We start from the raw sequence: 25,455 nt of genomic DNA, 5'->3' as shown, positions 1-25,455 counted from the left end.
TCTCAAGGATACTTGAGGATGCGTGGAGGTTTGCCCAACCAGTGTACATGTGCTTCGTGGACTTGGAGAAGCCATTCGACCGTGTCCCTTGGAGTGTTCCATGGGAGGTGCTTCCAGAGTATGGGGTGTCTGGCCCATTGCTACGTGCCATTTGATTCTTATAAAACCATTGCAAGAGCTTGGTCTGCATAGTCGGCAATAAGTCGGACTTGCCCTTCGTCACCAATTCTGTTTGTAATTTTTATGGACAGAATTTTTTGGCGTAGCCAAGTGAGGGAAGGCTTTTACTTGGGTGGTCTAAGAATCTCATCTCTGCTTTTTGCAAATGATGTGCTTCTGTTGGCTTAATCGGGTGATGGCCTCCAGCTTGCACCAGAACAATGCACAGCCAAGTGTGAAGTGGTGCGAATGAATATCAATACCTCCAAACCTGAGGTTATGGTCCTCAGCCAGAAAAGGGTGGAGAGCCCACTCCTGGTCAGTGACGAGTTCCTGCCCCAAGTGGAGGAGTTTAAGTCTCTCTGGGTTTTGTTAACAAATGATGGGAGAAGGGAGCGAGAGATTGACAGACAGATTAGTGCTGGCTGCAGTGATGTGGACACTGTACCTTTTTGTCGTGGTGAAGACAGAGCTGACTGTAAAAGCGAAGCTCTCAATTTACCGGTCGATCTACGTCCCTACCTTCACCTATGGTCACAAGCTGTGGGTAGTGACCGAAAGAACAAGATCGCGGGTACAAGCAGCAGAAATGAGTTTCCTCTGAAGGGTGGCTGGCCTCTCTCTTAGAGATAGGATGACAAGTTCAGCCATTTGAGAGGGGTTCAGAGCAGATCTGCTGCTCCTCCACATCGAAAGGAACAAGTGGAGGTGGTTCAGGCATCTGGTAAGGATACCTCCTGGGCCTCTCCTGGGTGAGGTGTAAGATCCCGGATAAGTGGAAGAAGATGGATGGATGGATGGATGGATAAATGGAGACTAATTGATGATACATATGAAGAAAACACCATGTTTATATCTGAATTCTGTCCTCTACCTGCTCTTTATTGTCTGATGTTTTACTTCTTGGAAAGTGACTGGAAGCCGTTGTCATTCTAATTAAAAAAAAAGAAAGAAAAGAAATAATTTCCAAATCAACAAGAGATTTCAAATCATAGTTTGAATATGACGATTATAGCAAAAATAAAATGTGTATTTACTTAGTAGGCGATAACTCAATGATTGAGTAGGGGTCAATTGTGTTTTTCAAACTGCAACGCAGCCCGACATAGTAATGCTCTTCCGATTTAGCTGGAACGTTTTTACCAATGAAATCAGGATAAATCTGTGGAGACAAGTAACAAATAACTTCACATTTTATACATTTACATAAAGAGGTTATAATTCAGATGAAAGAGAACAGTGCAGTGGCTAAAAAAAAACATGCTTTTGAGATACGGAGGAATGGATTAATGTGAAGAAAAACAAGGTGTTCAAGGGGCATTTAAAAAAACAAATTCAGCTGTTATTGCAAGAGAATGTTTTTTGTTTCTTATTTTATACCTGCTGTTTGTTGCGAAGTGTTGCACTTCTTGAAGGCTGGTTTGAAATCCTCTTTTTTCTGATTTGTAAAAAAAGAGCAAATATATACGTACACACACACACACACATATATATATATATATATATATATATATATATACCCCCCTATATATTAGGGGTGCAACGATATTGTATCGATATTGAAACGTTCGATACAGTGCTTTCGGTTCGGTACGCATATGTATCGAACAATACAAAATTTTTAATTTATTTTATCAACTTTCCTTCTGACGATGCTGTCTGTGTTGAGCGCTCAGTGGATCTGCGCTCGACAGTGCAGCCTAGGCGGAGTAGTCGAACGCAGATTCACTGAGCGCAGGGCAAGCTAGCGAGACAGAAGTTAAGCTCTCATTGCAACATGGCAAATTGAACCTCCGCCACCCTAATTCAGATGTGGCATTTGGAACTATTTTGGTTTTCATGTGAGATATGACCCTGAAGGTAAGCGCGTCATGGACAAAAGTAAAACAGTATGTGGGATGTGCCACGCAATGCTCAATTACATTGGTGGGAAGTAGTGCATTAGCGCAGTTTGCTCGTTAACGTGTTGACGCTGTCCAGCCCCACGCACGGGGTGATCCGCCGTAGCTCGTTAACGGAGATTTGCCGTGTTGTGGCGTTAATGTCATTTCAACGAGATTAACGCTGACAGCACTAGTGGGAACACAACGAATATGACTGCACATTTACGCCGACATCATCCTAGTGCAAAGACAAGTGGAAGCAGACAAAAACAACAAGCATGCATGCTACAAACTTTACCCGAGTCATTTAGACAGCCGTTAGCACATGATTCTCCTTATGGGGACCTGATATGTTTAATATGCTGCTGAGAATATAGCCCAGAAGAAGCGTATAGTATAGCTTTTATTTTGGAAAGAGCCATTTCTCTGTAATAAACTCTCTTTTCCAAAGATGAGTGATTTCTTGATCAGATAGATTTTTTTATTACTTTGTTGTTTCAGCAACATTAAATTTAAAAACTGTGTGTTTGAGTTAAAATATATATTTATAATTTTAATAAATAACAAATTAAAAAGGCATGAACATTTTTTTTTGTATCGAAAAAATATCAAACCGTGACACCAAAGTATCGAACCGATCCGTGAATTTTGTGTATCGTTGCACCCCTAATAAATATATATATCAGATGAATACTATTGAACTGAATGAGATAAACGTATTGCTCACCTAACACACCAGCAGACAATGACAGGTATTAAAACAAGCAGAGCTGCAGAAACTCCTGCAGCTGCTGGTGTCCATGTTCCTGTGATACTTTGGACAGTGAGAGTCTTTGGAGCAGAGCTGATATCTTTGTTGCTTTTCACAGCACAGGAGTAGCTTCCTGCATCCTCCCTGCTGACTGGGTCTAGGATCAGATGTTTGTTCTGGTTCTCTCTCGGGGTCAGAGGTCGACTGTTCAAGTACCAAATGTAGTTTGTGTTGTCAGTCAGAGGACAGCTGGTACTGCAGGTCAGTGTGACTCTCTGACCCTCTGTCACCACTGCAGAAGGACTCATCTTCACTCTCAGCTCTGAAAGCAAGAAATCAGGGTAAGTGTTAATTTTTAGTGCAAACGTTTATTTCTGCACCACCACAGTTTTCCCTGATTTTTAATTGTCAAAATGAAAATATTTTGGAATTGAAATGAGACCTTTATGGTTTGGAAGTGCAGTTCTTGTGAATGTACATGCAAATAAAGAAAAGAAAAACAGGATTCCATTAGCCAGAAATTTTATTATTCCAAATTTAAAAATAGTATTTTTGTTTCTTTTTTTCTGACCTTATTTAAAGTAATTTATGCTCATGGATGTCAAAATGTCATATGATAAAATATAATGTAGCTTAAACAAAATAACAGAATCTAGGTTGTTCAAATAAAATCCATGAACACCAAAGCAAAAAATAAAACAGACACATGAATGCATCTTATAAAATAGTAAAACACATTTTAATACAATACTCTGCAAATTTGCAAAACACTTAAGTGAATTTAGTTTCAATAGATAAATCCTAATTTTCTTGTAATGAGGATTTGCTTTGTAGCATTCCCATTCAGACATTAATGAGTAAAGTCTGTTGAATAAGGAGTTTAGATTTACCTGTGACTAGGGATGCAACAATACCAATTTTTACAAACCGATATGATACCGATACTTGGATCTGAGTACTTGCCGATACAGAGTACAAAAACCGATACTTCTACCACACACACACACACACACACACACACACAAATGCAATGATTTGGAAGACAGGTTTTATTTTATTCTCTGCTGATAAAAAATAAAATCTTAATAAAAATAACCACAAAAAAATTTCAAGTTAAAAATAAGCACTTCTGTTAAATTATTGCTGAGTCGCCACATTGTAATTTAACAAAATATCACTGAGCTATTGGCACTGTCTCGAGCTTTCAGAATAATAAATAAACACTTTTATTTCGAATAAAATAAATACAAATTAGGTTTGAGAATAAAATAAACTTTTAAATTATTGCAGAGTGTCCATAATGTAAACAAACAAACAAAAGAACAAAGTATTTGGCATTGCCCTTGGATCATCAGTCCACTGTGCCGTTAAACCGAGGACTGACACACACTGCTTGTCTTTACCTCTTCAGAAAGTTTTGGCACCATTATCTCTCTGATGTATGGGCGGTTGGGAATTTCATATTGCAGCTGAGTATGCTGAGAAGACGGTGCAATCCTATGTTTTCCACGGCCGGCATTGTCTGGTCATCCAGAGCGATAAAATGAGTCAGAGCCTCTGTTATTTAAACTGCCTGTGGATTTTCTCTTGACATTTTTCATCGCTTTTCCAAAACCTGAGTTAAAGTTGGCTGTTCCGGTCCACACTGCTGACATTTTGCTTAGCCTAGCTACAGCAGCCTCCAGTTTCTCTTTTTTATCTAGAGCCGCCAGTCTCACTCGCCTAACCCTGTGCCTGTTTAGCTCGGGATGTCCCCCTAGTGGCCAATCTAAAAAACTACAACAGAAATGACAAGCCACCCTCTGATTAATGAAATAAGTTAGTATCGGTTCATGGTATCGGTTAACTTTTACGAGTATGAGTACACACACATTTTACAATATCGGCACCGATACCCGATACCAGTATCGGTGCATCCCTACCTGTGACAATCAAAAAGACTCCAGGCAGATCAGACTGTGTCCATCTTTTATGATCTCTCTTGAATCTGAATGTGTATCCTCCTGAGTCATTCTTCTTCAGGTTGTTGATGGTCAGGATGTGTTGGTTCTTCATGTTGTCCTGATACTCCACACGACCTGCAGCCTCAATCAGCTCTTCAACTTCCACTTTATCTTTTCTCCATTTTTTTACTCCAACATTTAAACTCTGGCTTCATGTCATCAGGATGTGAGTATTCACTTGTGATGTTGACTGAAGATCCTTCCAGAGCACAGATTCTCCTGCTGACATAATTCACTCTCCAGCAGTTTTTGTCCTGAACACCTGAAATATAGATGGAAGATTTAACGTTGTTTGATTCGTCTGTGTTTCAGCACTTGAGTTTATTATTAGATTTTTGACACTTACAAACTTCCTTGGATTGAAGACGTTTGTGACCTTTGACTGCACAAGAGAATGTGTCTCTTGAAGAGTTGTCAACTGAATAATGTTGATTCTCATAATAGTTTTGTTTGTTGTGATACCACATGCAGCCAGTTTGATGGTTAATCAGGTTACAGCTGGTGATGCAGGTCAGTGTGACAAACCCTGGTGTGGAAGAAGCTCTGTGAACATGAACCTCTGTTATAAAAGGATAAACACACTGCTTGTCACTATATTTGATATAAACATACAGCTCAATAAATTCATATAAGTGTTCGTTTGACATAATATGACAAAATAGAGGTTAAGTGAAGATGTGTTTGTATGGTTTGGTTATGGAAATTTCACCTCTGGGATATGTGATAGAGCACGGCTCATTCACTAATGTCTGATTGTGCGAAGACATGTTTCCATAAGCATAAGTCACACTGAAACATGTCTGTGTTATTGAATCTGGACAAAAAGACATGCGGTTAAATATTTGTACTGAGACTATTTTTACAAGGGTTTGCTTAACGTTTTGTAACAGAATGAGCATCATGACTCACCCACAGAGACTTCAGGAGCTCTGAGATCCTCGTAGCCTTTGACAGCACAGGATTATGTGACTGCTTCCTCACTGCTGAGCAGCTCTTGGTACCAGGGAGACCAGTCCTCATAGAGAAACTCTCTGTTCTTGTACCAGATGTAGGCTGCAGGCTTTTCAGTCAGAGGACAGCTGCTGCTGCACATCAGTGTTACTGTCTGTCCCTCTGCGGCAGGAATCACCTTTACCTGCAGCTCTGAGAGGATGATGGATAACAACTTATACAATGATGTCATTTGGAAAGTCATTAATGAGTAAAAGTCACTGTACCTGTAACTACTTGAAGAGTAATTCTTTTGTACCAACAGCGTCCTGGTCTTTCTGTAGTCGTCATACAGCAGTAAGCGTTTGCATCACTCTCTCTTAGATCATTGATGGTTAAAGTTGGGTTTTTCTCTTCAGACATGTTGTACGTTACACGTTGTCCATCCACAGAGAGCTCACTCTGAACATACTTGTAACCATCCCAGTCTATAGTGAACCATTTTCTGCTTGAAGTCAGATGTTGATCTGAGCAGTGCAGATCCATTGATGAACCTTTGAAAGCGCAGATCCTGGTTTCTCCTCCAGTAACACCTTTAACAAAGGGAGTTAAAAAAACAACATTTATTATCTTATTAATATGTCTTTATTATTAACCACACACTTAGGAGCTAGTCCAAGCTAAATTTTCTCATCTGTAAGTTTTACAATATCTTTGTACTTAAGTTAATATTAACTAATGATTTTTACATAAGAACTAAATAATAATTTAATAAATAAATAATATATAATAAATAAATAATAATAAATAATTTCAGATACCTGAAATGTAAAAGATGAGACCCACAAGCAGACGACCAGCATCTCTCAACTCCATTGTTGTTTTAGTCCAGACTTTGAGTGTAAAGCTGACAGTCAAAGCTCAAACCAAAAAAGACAAAGTGAGTCATCAGACAAACTAAGCAGCACTCTTTGTCTGAGCAAAGGGTGAGGGGGGACTGCTGGTTCATATTCTTTGGTTTCACACATCGTGCATTTTATTGGTGATAGTATGACCAGCATCTATTTAAAAAGGAGTTTGTTGAGAGGCTCGAGTGGTTATTTCTAGATGTGTTGCTGGTGAGCATGACAAAACCTCTGTACAAGAAAAAAGAAAGAATATATTCAAAGCTTTGAAAACTATTGAAGGCTCGTGTGGTTGTCTTTTTTCCATCTGGTCCCCTTCACATTGCCTTGCTACCACTACACTCCTCCCCGACTCTCAGAACCAAACTTCACCCATGTTACTTTCATTTTACTCTGCAAAATGATCTGAAACACACTGTCGCATAATTACCATTTAACAGTGTAAACCTACAGGTTACAGCCCGACACACCAACACAAATAAAAAAAAAACCCAATGAGGACACACATGATCTTTCTCTTAGCAAAGACACTTCAAACCGATCATCACAGTGACTGTACTGTCAAAACATGAACAGGTAGAAACGGAGGCTAAAGTGTGACTGCTCATCAGTTTGTTACCTGTTGAAGTACAGCAGCAGCTCATTGGGGTCAGCATTTACTCAGCTTTAACAACACTCTGGGTTCTTGTTAGCTTAGCATTAGCATGGTGTCTGTGAGGATGCTTGCAAAAAGTCGAAGTTGTGTTAGCAGTATGATGCAATTGTATCTGTCTGGAAACAGTCTCCACCTTACCATCGAGCTCTCATAGATTTGTGCAATAAAATAAAAATATTTTCCATATCCACTATTTTCCTCCTCACACCAACTGAAATCAGCTGATTGGAGCAAGAGTGAAAGAACTGACACGTGTGAAGGACAGGCAGGCAGACTAACAGTTCCAAGATATTGGACAAATGGGATTCTTGATTCCCATTCCTACACACGACCTATTTCATTATATGTTCATCAAACACCTGACAGTGCTGACAGTGAGAGCAGAGCCAGATGATGCTGTTAGTGGTTATTTTGTGATACAGACAAAAAGTTACCAGAACAGAAACAGCAGACAAATATCTTTAAATTGAAAAGCTTAAGAATTTATACTTAAGCTTTGCAGTTTCAAATAAACTGTTTATTTTTACTATATTTTATATTACAATAAAGTGAGTGTAACCCACTGACAGATCTAGAAGTTGCAGAGTCTGTGTTGTGATGGTAGAGTAATATCACTGGAGGTGAAATCACCATGGTAACATGCTTTTCTTTATTGAGCACACAGTGGCTCGATGGTGGAGTAGAGATCAGCTGTGTGGTCTTCACTGAAGTGCAGTCTGCTGTAGTGATGATCATCCTGCTCTGCTGACTGAGCTGAAATATTTTCATCAAGGTTCATCTGAGGAGACGAGACAGTTATTATAAATTTATAATAAACTGCATCAAAAACTAACAGCTGGTTGTTTGTTATTGGTTACATTGTCACTTCAGTGACAGATCTTAAAATGGTAAATGGCCTGTATTTGTATAGACCTCAATTAAGGTCAATGCATTAAATATTCAGTTTATTAATTATATTAAAGTTGTCGAACAGAAAGCTGTGGAGGTGTTAAACCGCTCAGGATTTCTGAGTATGACAGTTTACAATGCACACACACAGTTGGAGTGATGTAGATATTTATCTGCTGTGATTTTTAACTTATCTTTTCCAAAATATAAAACAATGTGATATGGGGAACACGTTATTTAAAATATCCTTAATTAGTGTTTGAGCTCTCTGATTTAATTGTATTTTCCAATTCCATGAACGTTTCCTTTTACAGCACAGATCCTGGTTTTTGTGTAAAGCTGACAGTAAGCGTCATGAACCGCAGTTCGCGCACACAAGCGGGATCCAAAAGCAGACTCAATACACTGAATACGAGCAAGTACAGATTTTATTGTTTTAATAAAAGGTGACCTAACCAAGGAAGCAAAATCACAGAACTGAAGGAAACCAGGAAGACAAATTACACAGGGAAGTAATCGGGACCCTGGCAGGCTGCAACAGAAAGGGGAGAAAATTACTAGTGAGCAGAGAGATTGAGGGGCACAACTAAACAGGGCTATAGTAATTTGGCTTACAATCAGAGCCAGACCGTGGGGCTTGGAAGGGTGGAAGGACAGATGGTGCACTTAGAGATCCGAGCAGGCAGGAGGACAGGCAGGTGGCAGACACAAAACGCTGGATAGTAACCAGGGCACACGGAGGCAGAATTAACACAGTCCATGTAACACTTAAACATAGAAAAAGCGTTGCAGGGAGTGTAGCTACCACTGAGGAGTGACTAACAGACTGTCGTGAGCATCCTTCAGCGCAGGGTTAAATAGTCCTCCTGGCATGGGATGCAGGTGTGATGGTGATGGCCAAGCCCTGGGGCATCCCACACACTCCTCAGACACAGCTAGGACCATGAGAGTAAGAGCTTGAACAAAAAGAGAAAATGTAATGCATCAGTCAAACTAAACACTCTTTCTCTGCAGAGTGGAGGGTGAGGGGGACAGAATGACTTTTTTTGTTGTTTTCTTTTAAGAAGGAACTAGTTTCACATATTGAACAGCTTAGAAACTAAAAAACAATAACTAACTTTCTCTTCATCACTTGCTTTCTTGTATGCTTTGTATCAGCATGATGTACTGCATTAAGCATCAGAGAGACTTGAAGTTATTGAGCAGAAAGCTGTGAAGATGTTAAAACTCTTATAATACTTTAATAAGAGAAAAAAATGTTGTCAAAAAGCAGCATGAACAGCTTGAGTGATGTTGATCTCAAGCTGCTGTGTAGCTGCTGTTTTTAATAGAAAAAGTTACCTTCTTATTATTATTTTTTATTTGGCTTACACTGAAAAAAGTCTAACATGCATTATTCATTACATGCGTCATTCATTCAATCTAATAAGTGCCATTCAAAACAGAATAAAATCATTGATTTGATTGTGAAACTCTTTCTTTTTGCATTTTAAAATACCACTTTTGATTTGGATGAAACTAAATATCTGTACAAAGGACACAACGCAAAGTTTTTGATTTCTCTCAAAACATATATTTCTTTTCATGTTGAACAGATAATATCTTTAATTTGAGTCAAAGTGATTTGCACTTGAACACGCCCACCAGAAATAGACCGGGACCCATTTTTATTCTGCATGGCTGCTGGAAACAATCGTGTCACATCTTTGATTAATTTCATCTGAAAATAAACGTAAGTAAAGCCAAGTGTGTTACAAAAGCTTTTATAATTTGTATTGCCAAAATTGCAGAAAATAACCCCATTTAAGCTGGGTCGACAGCCACCCCCAATTTTTGCATGATTGTAGCTGCTAGCTACAAGCTAGCTAGCTATCCCGCGCGACATTAGAACTGGTTACCAGCAACCGACCATCACAGTCGGGAATGCAAGTTAGGCAAAAAGCCGTTTTTTACCAGTATACTAACTAGCTAGCGTTACCACGATGCATCGGTGGTGGAGACAGCTAGCTAGCATAAGTTCATAGTTCATAACATTCATAGTATAACTCCGTGCTCCGCTTCGTTTGAATTTTTCTGGTGAGCTCGCGGTTTCTAGACACAAGCTTGTGTTTGTGCACGCACGTTTGTCTCTGTCTCTCTTCATATAAATATCTGTGTGTTATGTGTGTGTACACCGAGCGCAAAAGATAATTATTAATGTGCATGATTTAGAGACAGAAATAACAAGCCAGCATATAAGATCAATGACATAAGACTAATTCCTTCAATTGACTTTCAGGCGCGGCTCGGAAAAATGTGCATTTTCTGAAGAAATTTTAATTTTAACAGCAAAAAATTGACCCTATGCCAAACTTAGTCGCTAATGGCTGGTCTGTAGACTGTTTGGTAAACCTAAATCAAATTATAGTACTAGCTTTTTATAAGGATGTGTATGTCATGTTACGTATTTCTTGGTTTTTCTATGTTATGTGTTTTATAGAGAAGTAACATTATTCTTTTTTTTCTGTATGCTTTCAGAACCACAGATCGCTCCATCCATTCCATGGCTGAAGCATACATTTTCATTTAATCTGAACAGGTATCATTTTGCATTTACACTGCACATCCTTTTTAAACATTTCATAATAATCTAGACCCTCCCTCATTATCCTCTCATTCACCTTGCTGATGTGTTGGCACTATTGTGTGCAATAATTGCTCTCTCAGCTTCAACCAGGTGTGTGCTCAATGCTGGTTGTGTAGGGAGATGTGCCCCATTTCCCCTTTTCTAGTCTTCGTAATTGAAAAGCACTCTGAAAATCACTTTTGTAGTAGTAAGTAATATTGCTATTGCATTAGTTACATCGTTGTGTGAGTTAGTAAGAGATCCTTGTCCACTAATTTCCTCTGTCCAGTTATAAATGCAGCAACATTTTCTATGGAGGGCAAAGGGAACATTTCATTTTGGTTGTGTCCTGTTATTTTGGAGTGTAACTACTTAAAGAGTAACTGAAGCCTAACAACTTGTTTTGCTTAGAAACTGTTATAATGGGTTTTTACAATGCAATCTTTCAGTTTTGAGCAGTTTTTGACATTTCTGTGTAAGCTTGTTAAATTCTACCCTTTTTGGTCTAACTCTTACACATGGTTTACATTGGCCACAGGAACACTTCGAAGTGGTGCGCTTAGGAAAATCATACACTGTCAGCTGCTCCGCTGTTCACACCAGATGCATATTTCTCCACAACGGTCCAAAAGCGCTTCTGTTCATCTGTTTATTCAGAGCTAAAAAAAGCCCCCCACATTTACTATTATTACTCAAAGCCAGTAACGGGCACACTTTATCTTCTGTGCAATACAGGCTAGAAAAGTCCATGACATAACTGGACCACTTTTGGCTTTGGAAAATGTCCTTTGTATAGGATAAGGTGTGGTTGTACACACTAAACATGCAATCCAAATTTGCAGTCTTCTGTGGCAGTACCCTTATAACATATGTTCAAAAACCTGCAGTGGGAGCTGATACTGTGTTGTGTCTCTTTCCTTTGTGTTATTTTATGTTGTAAGTTTTGTGTACACTAGCGCTGAGAGGCAACCTGATCCACAAATATGGCAAATCCCATACGACCCATCCTCATTTTGTTGAGTGAATATAGCTTTGAGAGGATGGATCTATCAAGGGTGCCAGACACAGTTGAAGAGCTCATTGAACAAGTTAAAGAGTCATGCAAAGTTGCTGGAGGTATCAGGCTGCAATATAAAGATGTAGACTTTGGTGGAACATTTGTGAACTTGAACTCAACCTCCATGATCAAGGATCTTACCACCATCAAGGTCATACCGTCTGCTACTGAAACATTAATTTTAGAATTTGTAGAAAGTGACCTAGATACAAGCTCCATCTCAACACACACTGATGACACAGTCATACTAAGCAGCAGCTCCTCTGAGAAACTCCGCACAGAGCCCTGGCCAAAGGAGTTCAACATCCCACAATTCTCTTTTGAAACAGAAGGTCAACTTGAGAAAGGGAATGCGGAATACATAAAGGACCAAACCAGGCTCACACCTACATCGAAAATGTTGTCCGACATTCTGGAAAGACTGGCAGAGAAGATTTTCTCCTACAAGGCGTACCCCAGTGATGCAGACCTGAGTGACGTTGCGGAGGCTCTGACAAGGAAACATCCCTGCTTGAGGCAACCAGACTCCTTCAATGAGAGCTACGGATGGAAACTCAGACTAAAGACTAAGATGAGCAATTACCGCACTCAGCTTAAGTCACATGGACTTGCATCTGAGCTCTTAGTAAATATCCTCAAATCAAAGTCATGAGAAGATCCTGTTCCCAAGCCAGCCAAGAACAACAAAAAGGCAAGAAGAGGTGAGGCCAATTACTATCCTCAGACCAGCAGTGAGAATCCAGAAAGCCTAGAACTAGAGCGAATATCTCTCCTGACCGAATTAAAGAAGAGAAACAATGAGAAAACTGTACAAGAGAAGATGGCCAGGACCTTCGAATTCAGGAGGAAAGAGGTTGTGGATAAGAAGCCTGACATCAAGAACCTCTTGGAAAGATGGCCAGGTCTATTTCAGATGGAAGAGGTATAACTTTAACTTTTTTGTACTAATGCCTTTTATCATAGTTTGGAAATGGGAAATATATGTTTTGACTTTTTCTTGTTGGAAGTTGGTCTTTAAAAAAATGTATTGTACACTGTCTACTCATGTACAGATTAATGCAGAGTTTCTGCGGGTTACTGCAGTTCCCCTGCTAACCAGATTCATGGCCCAGCTGGACAAGCACTCCCCACAGCTACTTAAAATAATCAGAAAGAAAGGAGGGACAACCAAAGCAAAAACTGCCATAATCCTAGAGTTTCTTGATCAGGTAGGGTGTATATAATTAACTATTAACATGACAGTTAGCATTTTAACCCCTGTATCTAATGAGAATTTGTATCCTGTTACAGTTTTATTTTGGTAACGTCAGTGATTATGGCTGTGACCTTTTAAAATGTTGAAAGGAAGTGTGGGCTTTGTCCTTGAATGAATGAAGAGATTTATTGTCATTATACAGAGCACAACTACAACAAAATTTATTTTGGAGACACATTTTCACTCTCACTCGCCAGATACACATACATACATATATACGTATAAACTTTTATTTAGGGACAAGAAAGCATATGCCGCTTTTCCACCGACAGAACACGGTGTGGCTCAGTTCACTTTAGCCCCCTGCGGACGCTTTTCCACCGCCTTTACACCTGATTGGCCCGGGTGTGTGTGGTGCCCACGTGATGTGATATAGAAGCGCTCCCACAAAAGGCTTTAAAAAAAACTCCCAGCAACCATACTCCATTGACTTTGGACCATGGCGACTTCCTCCACAAGAACCAAAAATCAAACCAATCAAAATGAACCACAGACAGAGCAAAGTACAAAAACACACATATATCGCGATTGTTGTTGTTCTTCGGGCTGTGACGTTGCGGACAAAGACTTTTGCGCGCGACTTTTCATAGCCAGATGGGTTCGCCCGTTCCCAGTTACGTCCACTTTATGTTTCCACCGCAACAAGCGAGTTCATCCGCGCTAAACTGAACTGCTCTCAAGCGCACCGTGCCGATTTGTCGGTGGAAAAGGGGCATTAGTCACCTCATGAGGATAGAGAGGTGAAAAAAATTTCCTCTCACGCAGCATACTCTCCATATTGCATAGTAACAATTTTAACTGTTCCTGCAGGATGCTGATGCTGACATTAGGAGGGAGTGTATACTTAAATCTCTCATTATCTACCTTGGAGAACGTGTTGAGGACTTGATAAAAGAATACATGGTATGTCCATATCTGTTCTGTCTCTACATGAGATGCAGTCTCTTGATGTAAATTTGACAACTCTGCTATTAAATGCAGTGATTAATGTAGGACAGCAACGATTAATCAACTCATCAAGTTAATATCTTAGGGTTCTGTATTGTTTTCTTTTTTTTCTTGGGCTTTGTGGAACATTTATGAAAATGTTCCACCATTGATTTAATTTAATGATTATGCAATTCACAATCTGATTAGTAAAATAATTGTTCTAATAGTCTGTGACCAAACAACTATCAAAATAGTAGTTTATTATGGTCAAAGATTTATCAGGTGTGCCAGACTTCAGTTCTTCACTTGTGCATTTTGTTCCATATTTTACCTCAAGATATCCCAGAAAGATGAAGCTGAGGAAGAGCTGCAGAGTACCACCATGGCACTCTTCGTCTTCAGGGACAACTCAAGCCTCCTACATCAGCCTCGAGACATCGGGATAATCATTGATGGTGTGGAAGCCTGAATGAGTTGCCTTCTGTGGCAGCTGGAGTGGCAATGGTCTTTGGACTCTGTTATGCTCTTAATATGGAATATCCACGAGGATTCAGGTTCACCTTTGAGGCTCTTCAAAAGATTATGATGGAGCTTGACTTTAACAAGATGACCTCTAAGATTCGCAAACTTAATTGTGAACTTAACACTGCACAGTAGTGTGTTTGCATGTGTATGTGCACATGCATGTGCATGTGTGCTTGGTTATTTTGCTTGGTTGGCCTGCAGTGGTATTCTACATTCAAAAATTATAAGAACACCCATTTGAAAGGGAGATTTAAGTTGATTTCATTGATACATGTGTAGATTTTTTTTTACATTGTACAGGCACAGTGCACATATAAACGTTTTTGAGTACTTGCAAATTGGTTTAAAAGAGTTTTTATAATGGTTTTTATGCCAGTTTTTAGACAGGTTGCAGGTTTTATACTGGTTTTCAAAAGATTGCAGGTTTTATACTGGTTTTCAAAAGATTGCAGGTTTTATAAAACAAACATTTCTCTAATCATTTCTGCCGTAGCACTAAATCTGTATATTACTAATCCTCTCTATTGATTATAGTTAAAATGGTTTGGAACAATAAATAATTTTGAAATAATTGGTTGGCCATCTGTCTTGTTTTTTATAGGAAATGCAGAGCATTTTTGAACTGAAATAAAATGAAATGTAAAAAATATAGTTTGAATATATGTAAATCAATTACCTGGCTTCAACACAAACATATTAGTTCATGTTAATTTGGTTCGATGTGAATACATTAGGTTGGTTAAATTTCAATATATTAGCTTGGTTCAATAATTAAAATATGGTTCTATGTAAAAAATCAATTTGGATCAATGCAAAATTTTAAAGTTTCAGTCAAGTCTAGTAATATTGTTTATATCAACATAAAAGTATCAGGTCATATCAAGTGACTCAATTTGGATTCTATGAAGTCAAATATTTTGGATGTGACAATTGGACATCATTTTTTTTAATTTGAATAGGGTTATTCTTTTTACAGTGTAATTGCTTTCTTTAAAATTTCCATATTCAAGAAGTGTTTGATTTCCGTGACTGAATTGTATTCTGTCACTGCTGAGTTTGGCTCAACAGTCAAAACGTCTGCCAGTCTTTAGCCTTTTTGGCTAAAGAGGAGAAAATAGGATTTCAGCCATAGAGGAAAACACTGAAAAACCTGTAACTAGTATTTCTGATTTATATTCACTCTGTTTTGTGTGTGTGTGTGTGTGTGGGGGGGGGGGGGGGGGGTTTATTGTGCTGCATGAAACACTATGATATATTCTTCAGGACATGTCGACCAGAGGACACCATTATAGCTTTTGATCTCAGCAACTTTTTGAATTGTTCTCTGCCTGCTTCTTGTCAATTTTACAGCACAAGATGAGTGATGTGCAAATATCCAAATATCTGTAATAATATCATTATCTTATTTTGAAGGTTTTCAGGAAGTTTTTTTTCACAAGTTTGAAATCATAAATTCAACATATATACAAATAATCCCTGTAAGTCAAAGGCTCAGGCTTCAGACTGACATATGGGCTATTATACATGAAAAAAAATCATATATATATAGATAGATATATAAAATTTAGAATAATGTGATAGGTTGGAACACTACTGTTATACCCCCCTCGGCACTACCAAAAGACTCCATACAGCTGTTATTCATAAGTTGATTTCATACTTCAAGAGTTGACAGTAAAAAAGTTTTTAAAAAGAGTTTACAACTGATAATAATTCATATTAGTTGATATAAGCATAAAAACAATGTGAATATAGTAAGAAATTTTTAAAAAGTTATTATTTTTCATGTTGCAATAATTGTTGTTGAGACACTGGGTCTGTATTGAAATTGACTCTTGTGGTGTTGCACTAACACTGCTCGTTTTTTCTGTGTAGAAGTTACTCCGTGCTGCCATGATGTACTTTCCATGATGTTTATCTGTAGTGATAAAGTTCAGAGACAAACCACATAACAGTTCTTGTTCGAAGTGATATGTAAATCACCTTTTTACAGTTTCTGTCACTTCATAAAATTTCAAAAACACGAGTGAATGTCAAAAATAAATAGCAATTTTACAGGAAAGGTTGAAAACAGAAAAGACAGTGTTTTTACTGTGAGTGTATCTGCTGAGAAACTACACACAGCTTTAACAACAGCAATATCACTCGTCCTTCATGATTTTGTTATGGAAATTTTAACAATAACCTGCAAACACCACAGTGAGCATGATTTGAAGTGAGTTTAATAACATATTGCAATATGGAGAGAACCACTCCTGTCAAACACTAGGGTGATCTCTGAATTGTGGCTGCTGCCCTTACATGTTATATAACCCATCACAGACGCTGTTAAACAAAGAACATTCCATACATATCATATATCTCTATACCATCAGCCCCGTCCTTTAACCTCCTGCCTCACAGAGAGAATTATGACCTTGTTTTCTGCTTGGCTGTCACCTCCTTAAGAGCAGGATGTTGGAGATCTTCAAGTATACAATGAACCTTCTGTGAAGGTGCAATAAAACTTGGGGCCCAGTTGTGATAAGATTCCACATGGATGCATACAATTGGTGTCAGGAGTGATCTGGCTATACTTAAGTGATATGATTAAATATGTTTGTAATACAACAGAAAATAAATCTGCTTCCACAATTTCTAATGGTTCCTGTTGTTTGACTCTTTGTTGCAGTCTTAAATTCTTAGTTCATATTTTAAAGTTTAAGTTGCTGTTTAGAGTGTCTGCTTTCTGTTTATCTCCGTTTTAGGAATGAGTCCTCTAATGTAGAGCATGTGGGTTTCAGTATGAGTAGCTGTAGTCAGCTGTGTTTCCATTTGTTGCCTCCCCCTGTCTTGTTCTACGTTTGTGCACTGGACACTTTTGCTTTCTTGTCTCGTACATTTTGTCAAGGGATTCTATTATTTGCTAATCATAACATGACTACTTTTCAAAAGAACAGATTTTAGTGAAGAGTGACTGTCTGTCAGTATTAAGAGGTCATCGTCGATCAGCCAGAATACATATGAAACCACAGGGTTGAATTTAAACAGTAGCACATTTATTGCAATAAATGTCCATACAGTTTCTTTGGAAGTTATGAGAGTTGCAAAAATATCAAAAAACCCTATTATTAACAAAAGTTGATAATATGTTTTTTTTATATATTTCATGGTGCATTAAAAAACAGTCACTCAGCTGCACTCAAACACAAGTTGCTTTTTTTTGTCATCTTGCAGTTGTGACATGTGTTTTAATAACATACATTTTATAACTGAAAAGTTCAAGATTTATTTCTTCTGTAATTTATGTATGAAAACCACTGGCAGATCCACCAAATGTGGTGTCCCTGCTGTGATACTGAAATTAGCTCAGTCGCTAAATCTATCAGAGAAAAAGGCCCTTTAAATCACCATAGTAACAAAGTTACTTTAGTCAGCAGGCAGTGGGTCCATACTGGAGTAGACATCACTTGTGTGGCTCGTAGGTAGTTGCAGTCCGCTATAATGGGCTGGGAGGTTGTCATATATGGGATCAGGGTTCACCTGAGGACGAAGACACACAACATACTGGGTTAAGCCCTTTCTTTCCAAGCGGGACTTGGAAAGTGTTATTTACGCCTTTATTACTTCCCGTTTGGATTACTGCAGTTCTCTTTTAGTAGAGGTTGGGGCGTGGCACTTTGCCACGCTTGCAACTAATGCACAATGCTGCGGTACGATTTTTAAGCAGAAGGAAATTCGACCACATCACTCCGGTTTTGGCCTCTCTACATTGGCTTCCAATTGAATCTAGGATCCATTATAAAGTCCTTTCTTGGAAAGAAAAGTATCTGAACCCACAGTTGATCTGCATAATCATGTGAGACAAGTTGTAAAAACGGGTGTGGGTCATTCTCCAGCAAGGCTTCGGGTGAAACCATTGTGATCAAATGATGTGAGTGGGTGTTAAGGCTTCTCGGTTGGGACCTCAAAACTAGATTATAGATCTCAATTTTGAAATGGCTTGCTAAATTTAGGAAAACATAAATGTCAGATTGCATTAAAGTGCCACTGTACAACAGAATAGAAGCTGACATGTAGATTTGAGTTTGAGTTTGTGCAGTTTGTGAGTTGGTGTGTACAGTGCAGGCCAGCAGTAATGTTTGAGAAGAGAGAACAGATGATTTTTGTTAAACAGATGTGTTCCACTATAGAGGTATTGCATGAAGTATGAGAGATATCTGTTCTTGTGACAATAAACCTCAATTAGTCTGTTAGAAAAGTTCACTACTGCCTGTCATGGAATGATTGATAATAATTTATTCAGTGACCTCTTCTCCATTATAATTTCAAATGTGTCAAAAACAGTTGGTCTCAGGTGAAGATAGGAGGAGAGTTGTCAATTGATCACCACATGGTGATCCCACTGACATAGTATGAAAAAGATGAGCTACAAGTGGTGCAAAGTATCTTTCAAGTCGAGGTTGTGGAGCCACTACTCGCCCAAATCAAAAGGTACTAATTGAGATAGTCTGACTAGGATACCTCCTACATGGCTTCTTCCCACTGTGAGGATGCACTGGGGAACACCCAGGACCTGCTGGAGAGATGTGTGATGGCTAACTTGGGAATGCCAAAATGTCCCCACTGCTGCAAGAGGTAGCAGGGGATAGTTTGTTTACATTTTTGCCCTCTCTGTGACCCAACCCAACACAAATGGGAGAAAATAGATGTATGAATGGAGGAATTATGGATGGAAAAAAGGATGAGGACACAAGTTTAAGCGCTCTTCTTGATAAATAATAAATGATTATACAAATGAAGAAAAATAGAGGAGTTGATGTTTTACACTTGAATCCTGTCATGTACCTGCTCTTCATTGATTGATGTTTCACTTCTTGCAAAGTCACTGGAAGTCGTTGTCATTCTAATTTTAAAAAAATGAAATAATTTGCAAATCAACAAGTGATTTCAAATCACAGTTTGAATATGATGAATAAAGCAAAAAAAAGGTGTATTTACTTAGCAGGCGATAACTCGATGGTTGAGTAGAGGTCAGTGTTGTTTTTCAAACTGAAACGCAGCCTGACATAGTGATGACCATCCTGCTCTTCCAATTCAGCTGGAAAGTTTTTATTTATGAAATCAGGAAAAATCTGCATAGAAAAATAACATCACATTTTATTAATGTATATGTCATGTTTCGGCTGTGTACAGGCAGGAGAAGGACCCAAACGCAAGACTCACAACAACGAAATTAAACTCAAAAAGCTGCTTTATTGCAGGACGGCATGAAAAACTAAACTGGGACATGGGTAAACTAAAACGCAAGGAAACACAGCCATGAGGGCGACTACGACACTGACAAAGAGAAACACAGGGCTTAAATACACAGAGGGATAACGAGGGAATGAGACACAGAAGGAGAGCACAGCTGGGAGTAATCAGGCTGGACGAGACAAGGGAAGCAAAACTAGAAACACTCACATGAGACGTGGACCTTCAAAGTAAAACAGGAAACACTGACTGAACTCAAAACATGTAAACTTAACAGCAACTGAGACAGAACATAGGGAGCTGAAACATGGGACAGAAAGGCAAAGTAGACACAACATGAACATAATGACGCCCACAGGGAAAGAGCAAAACAGACCACCAAAGCACAGAACCTCTTTCAAAATAAAAATAGGAAACAATGAAACACTGACATGACTACATAAACTTGACAACATAAGAAACAGACATGAAACACATTAAGAATAAAGGAGACTTAACACAAGGGTTGAAAACACAAGGGGAATATAATAAGCAAATGAACATAGAAATCTAATGAGCTTAAACCTAAACTAAAAACATCAAAATGAACTAAAACTCAAAACGCTGGGTCATAAGACCCAGGATCGTGACAGTATATCTACATACATTTACATATAGAGGTTATAATTCACATGAAGGAGAACAATACAAAGGCTAAAAATACATGCTTTTGGGTTAAGCAGGAATAGATTTATATGAAGAAAAACAAGGTGTTCAAGCGGCCTTTTTTATTTCAGCTGTTATTGCAGAAGAATTTTTTGTTTCCTGTTTGGTACCTGCTGTTTGTTGCCTAATGTTTCAGTTCTTGAAGGCTGGTTAGAAATCCTCTTTTTTCTGAACAGATAGAAAATATATATATAAGTAAAGCCATATCAGAAGAACATATTGATCTGAATGAGATCAAAGCGTTACTCACCTAACACACCAGAAGACAGAGAGAAGAATTAAAAGGAGCAGAGCTGCAGAAACTCCTGCAGCTGCTGGTGTCCATGTTCCTGTGATACTTTGGACAGTGAGAGTCTTTGGAGCAGAGCTGATATCTTTGTTGCTTTTCACAGCACAGGAGTAGCTTCCTGCATCCTCCCTGCTGACTGGGTCTAGGATCAGATGTTTGTTCTGGCTCTGTCTCGGGGTCAGAGGTCGACTGTTCAAGTACCAAATGTAGTTTGTATTGTCAGTCAGAGGACAGCTGGTACTGCAGGTCAGTGTGACTCTCTGACCCTCTGTCACCACTGCAGAAGGACTCATGTTCACTCTCAGCTCTGAAAGTAAAAAAAAAAAAAATCATTATTTATGCACCATTTTCGTTGATTTTTAATTGTCAAACTGAAAACATTTTGGAATTGAAATGAGACATTTATGGTTTGGAAATGTGGTTCTTGTGAATGTAGATTTATAAAAACAAACAAACAAAAAAAATTAGCCAGAAATGTTATTGTTCAAAATTCTTCTGACCTCATTTAAAGTTGACAGTTAAGTGATGTATGCTCCTAGATGTCAAAGGGTTAAATGCTGAAATGATGAGTAATTGCTTTATAGCTCAAACAAAATAACAGTATCCAGATTGTTCAAATAAAAAAAACATGAACACCAAAGTGAGAAATGGAAAAGACACATGAGTGCTTCTTCTAAAAAAGTAAAACATATTTTTTCCTTCATAATAAGAACTATTTTATACAATATGAAATGCATTTTTTTTTCTGAAAACTTGAATGATTTCAGTTTTAAACCTCTCGAGGCAGGCGTTGCCGATTTGCAACAGTTAAAAACTAACAACCTGATTTCCCCACATACATATTTTATGAGTTTTTTTTACTCAGAAGTACCACTGCAGGACTTGGTTGTGCATTAGCAACAAAAAGTTTAATTTGAGCCTGAGAGGGTTAAGTGCAGGACTTTTTCTTTGTAATGAGCATTTGCAGTGCAGCATTGACATGTTCACAGCATCTGAATATTTCTTCCATCTCTGCTCCTGTTCAGACATTAATGAGTAAAGTCTGCTGAGTGAGGAGTTTAGATTTACCTGTGACAATCAAAAAGACTCCGGGTAGATCAGACTGTGTCCATCTTTTATGATCTCTCTTGAATCTGAATGTGTATCCTCCTGAGTCATTCTTCTTCAGGTTGTTGATGGTCAGGATGTGTTGGTTCTTCATGTTGTCCTGATACTCCACACGACCTGCAGCCTCAATCAGCTCTTCAACTTCCACTTTATCTTTTCTCCATTTTTTACTCCAACATTTAAACTCTGGCTTCATGTCATCAGGATGTGAGTATTCACTTGTGATGTTGACTGAAGATCCTTCCAGAGCACAGATTCTCCTGCTGACATAATTCACTCTCCAGCAGTTTTTATCCTGAACACCTGAAATATAGATGGAAGATTTAACGTTGTTTGATTGGTCTGTGTTTCAGCACTTGAGTTTATTATTATATATAAAATAAAATATATTTAACACTTACAAACTTCCTTAGATTGAAGATGTTTGTGGCCTTTAACTGCACAAGAGAATGTGTCTGTTGAAGAGTTTTGTGTTGAATGATGTTGATTCTCATGATAGTTTTGTTTGTTGTGATACCACATGTAGACAGTTTGATCATCAGTCAGGTTACAGCTGGTGTTACAGGTCAGTGTGACAAACCCTGGTGTGGAAGAAGCTCTTTGAACATGAACCTCTGTTGAAAAGAATAAAAACACTTCTTCTAACTATGCATAGATATATTCACAGAGCTCATATAATTCATATAAAAGATAGTTATAAGAAATCTGAATTTAGAGATTTAGTGGAGATGTGTTTAAACAGTGTGGATTTTTTTCTTTTTTTACCTCTGGGATATGTGATGGAGCATGACTCATTCACTAATGTCTGATTGTGGGAAGACATGTTTCCATAAGCATAAGTCACACTGAAGCATGTTTGTGTGATGGAATCTGAAGAAAAAGACATGAGGTTAAATATTTGTACTGAGACTATTTTTACAGGGGTTTGCTTAACGTTTTGTTGAACAATAAACATCATGACTCACCCACAGAGACTTCAGGGGCTCTGAGATCCTCGTAGCCTTTGACAGCACAGGAGTATGTGACTGCTTCCTCACTGCTGAGCAGCTCTTGGTACCAGGGAGACCAGTCCTCATAGAGAAACTCTCTGTTCTTGTACCAGATGTAGGCTGCAGGCTTTTCAGTCAGAGGACAGCTGCTGCTGCACATCAGTGTTACTGTCTGTCCCTCTGTGGCAGGAATCACCTTTACCTGCAGCTCTGAGAGGATGATGGAGGACAACTTTTACAATGATGTAATTTGGAAAGTAATAAATGAGTAAAAGTCACTGTACCTGCAACTTGAAGGGTTACTCCATTATACCAACAGAGTTCTGGTTTGTCTGTAGTCTTCATACAGCAGTAAGTGTTTGCATCACTCTCTCTTAGATCATTGATGGTTAAAATTGGGCTTTTCTCTTCAGACATGTTGTACGTTACACGTTGTCCATCCACAGAGAGCTCACTCTGAACATACTTATAACCATCCCAGTCTATAGTGAACCATTTTCTGCTTGAAGTCAGATGTTGATGTGAGCAGTGCAGATCCACTGATGAACCTTTGAAAGCGCAGATCCTGGTTTCTCCTCCAGTAACACCTTTAACACAAACTTTTATCAGGAATTGAATTCATTGTCTTATCATTTTTACGTCAGGGTTTTTTTCTTTTCTTAGAATGTAAATAAAATGTTTGCTTTCTTTTCATAACAATGTATAAATAATTACTCATACCTGAAATGTAGAAGATGAAACAGACGAACAGATGTTGAAAATCTGTCAGCAACATGTTGGTTGAAGTCTTGTGTGCAAGCATAAAGATGACAGTAAATATAAAAGTAGACAAGATTAACTCACAGGTTAAAACCGATTGAAAAACAGAAGGACTGACATGACTGTTTTTGTACAATGGTTTGGCACACAAAGTACCTTTGAAGCTAAACATGAACGTCCTTCCTCTGTGGTTCTTTCGTTATCTGCAAGACGATCAATGTGGTTTTGCCGTCTTGCCCTGAATATTTTAGATGTTCAGGTAACTTTCAGTTTTCAACAAAGTGTTTATATTATTTCTCTACATTTATGTATGTATTTATATTTTTTTTTTCTAAAACTCTCCTGCTCAAACCTGATGGAGTGTAAAAAAATGGTACAAGAGTCAAATGATTCTCCTGTCAAAATACTCATACAAACATTACAAGGCATGTTAACAGCCTGTTAAGATTATAAAGACAATGTTAAAAATAATAATAATATTAATAATACCAATGATGGACATTTTGAAAACATCACCATTATTGTGCACCAGTTTATCTTGTTCTGCTGTCTCACAGTTCCTGGCCTGCCCACCGCAGGCTGCCATTATCACAGCTCATGATCTCAGCAGCAGTCTGTGCTGCTGAGATCATGGACATTTGGTTAGTGCTTGCAGGTTATGTTTTCAGTTATATTTTCCACTGAACCCTATTATTATCTTTGAGTTAGCACGCAAAAGGACCACAGTTCTCTCTGCTAGAAACTGACTGCAATCACAGCAGTGCACATGCAAGTGTGTGTTTGCATATGTTTGTGTGTATGTGTGTATGTGTGTGTTGCAAATGAAGTGCCATGTCAATGCTACGAAACATGTTCATGTTCGGATACATTACATTCATTCTGTTTTTAAGTGGAGAGGGTCTGAGCCTTATTGGAGAAGCTGAGTGAGGAGGTTACATGTGAAAAGCTTATAGTCTGTACTTGTCACCGCACAGACCATGCGTCCCTCACTTGGCTGCTCAACTTTAAAGAACCGGAGGGACAGCTAGCCCGGTGGTTGGAGACGCTGCAGGATTACCACTTTGAGGTTCGTCACCGGGCGGGACGTCTCCACACCAATGCAGATGCCCTTTCCTCCAGCTGGTTCATGGTGCGGCAGGGTCAGGACATCCTGGGACCCTTCCCCACCACTGACCAGGGGAACTGCTACGTCCTGTTTGCCCCGCTCTTTTTGAGCGTTCATTAATTAATCTCTAAAAATTCTGAAATACTGTAAATAATAAATATGACCTCAGTGTCCTCAACATCATGATTGTTGTAGTGCAGTCCTTAAGCCTAAAGCTAAAAGTAAAAGCTTGAACCATAAAAGAGACAAAGGAAGTCATCGGTCAAACTAAACAGTCCTCTTTGTCGGAGTGAAGGTGAGGGGGACGGAATGACTGCTGTTTCATGTTGACTGGTTTCACACTTTATGCAGCTTTGAAACCCAAACTAAACTTCCTTCCTCTTCCTTTGAATCTTTTTTGTACTTGTATTGTGTGTGTCCGGCCTGAAAAACATTAAAAGGAAAATACAAATACCTTCTGTATCATCACACACACACTTGTGCTGTATACACTTGCATGAAATATTCATATTCATATAACTCTACAAAAAGTAATTTCCAGAAACTTAAACTAACAAAGTGGCACACCTTAACTCACAAACTGACCTAATTACAAAGACATAGCTTTTATAGTGGTTTGGCCTAACCATTTACACACAAAACAAAAACCCAATAACATTAACTAAGCACAAAATAACACAAGTAAACCTAAACCACCCCTGTTCCTGATAAGCACATGGT

General features: G+C 38.5%; 2 protein-coding genes and 2 pseudogenes across 4 annotated transcripts; 1 reads left to right on the top strand and 3 right to left on the bottom strand.

Moving 5' to 3' along the window:
• Positions 1-2,750: 2,750 nt before the first annotated feature.
• Positions 2,751-5,058, bottom strand: LOC146517372 (cell adhesion molecule CEACAM6-like). The gene is made up of 2 exons (XM_085162417.1): positions 4,716-5,058; positions 2,751-3,115 (listed from the first exon to the last, which is right to left on the bottom strand). The coding sequence occupies exons 1-2, from the start codon at positions 4,846-4,848 to the stop codon at positions 2,766-2,768; spliced, it is 483 nt and encodes a 160-aa protein (XP_085018543.1). The 5' UTR covers positions 4,849-5,058; the 3' UTR covers positions 2,751-2,765.
• Positions 5,059-5,664: 606 nt separating this feature from the next.
• Positions 5,665-6,602, bottom strand: LOC146517371 (uncharacterized; annotated as a pseudogene). The gene is made up of 3 exons (XR_014874597.1): positions 6,548-6,602; positions 6,014-6,319; positions 5,665-5,939 (listed from the first exon to the last, which is right to left on the bottom strand). The product of XR_014874597.1 is annotated as an uncharacterized LOC146517371 (transcript).
• Positions 6,603-9,912: 3,310 nt separating this feature from the next.
• LOC146517370 (uncharacterized) lies at positions 9,913-15,197 on the top strand (annotated as a pseudogene). The gene is made up of 5 exons (XR_014874514.1): positions 9,913-10,752; positions 11,721-12,758; positions 12,889-13,044; positions 13,902-13,994; positions 14,359-15,197. The product of XR_014874514.1 is annotated as an uncharacterized LOC146517370 (transcript).
• Positions 15,198-20,732: 5,535 nt separating this feature from the next.
• LOC146517369 (uncharacterized) lies at positions 20,733-25,455 on the bottom strand. Its single transcript, XM_085162416.1, has 7 exons — positions 23,592-25,455; positions 23,156-23,458; positions 22,848-23,081; positions 22,648-22,752; positions 22,284-22,496; positions 21,844-22,185; positions 20,733-21,082 (listed from the first exon to the last, which is right to left on the bottom strand). Exons 1-7 carry the CDS (start codon positions 23,800-23,802, stop codon positions 20,733-20,735), a joined length of 1,758 nt encoding a protein of 585 aa, XP_085018542.1. The 5' UTR covers positions 23,803-25,455.

The sequence above is a fragment of the Neolamprologus multifasciatus genome, chromosome 6 (assembly GCF_963576455.1).
Source record: "Neolamprologus multifasciatus chromosome 6, fNeoMul1.2, whole genome shotgun sequence".
Taxonomy (NCBI): domain Eukaryota; kingdom Metazoa; phylum Chordata; class Actinopteri; order Cichliformes; family Cichlidae; genus Neolamprologus; species Neolamprologus multifasciatus.
The sequence above is the reverse complement of the archived record's forward strand: the minus strand, read 5'-3'. Positions and strand labels throughout refer to the sequence as shown.

Bases quoted from the DNA above. Each gene is read 5' to 3' on its own strand.
- LOC146517372 (XM_085162417.1), bottom strand. From the start codon at position 4,848: ATGAAGAACCAACACATCCTGACCATCAACAACCTGAAGAAGAATGAC. The intron at 3,116-4,715 runs GTAGGGATGCAC...TCTTGCTTTCAG, and splicing joins AGTCTTTTTGATTGTCACAG to AGCTGAGAGTGAAGATGAGT.
- LOC146517369 (XM_085162416.1), bottom strand. From the start codon at position 23,802: ATGTTTAGCTTCAAAGGTACTTTGTGTGCCAAACCATTGTACAAAAAC. The intron at 23,082-23,155 runs GTACAGTGACTT...TCATCCTCTCAG, and splicing joins AGTAACCCTTCAAGTTGCAG to AGCTGCAGGTAAAGGTGATT. The intron at 22,753-22,847 runs GTGAGTCATGAT...CTTTTTCTTCAG, and splicing joins AGCCCCTGAAGTCTCTGTGG to ATTCCATCACACAAACATGC.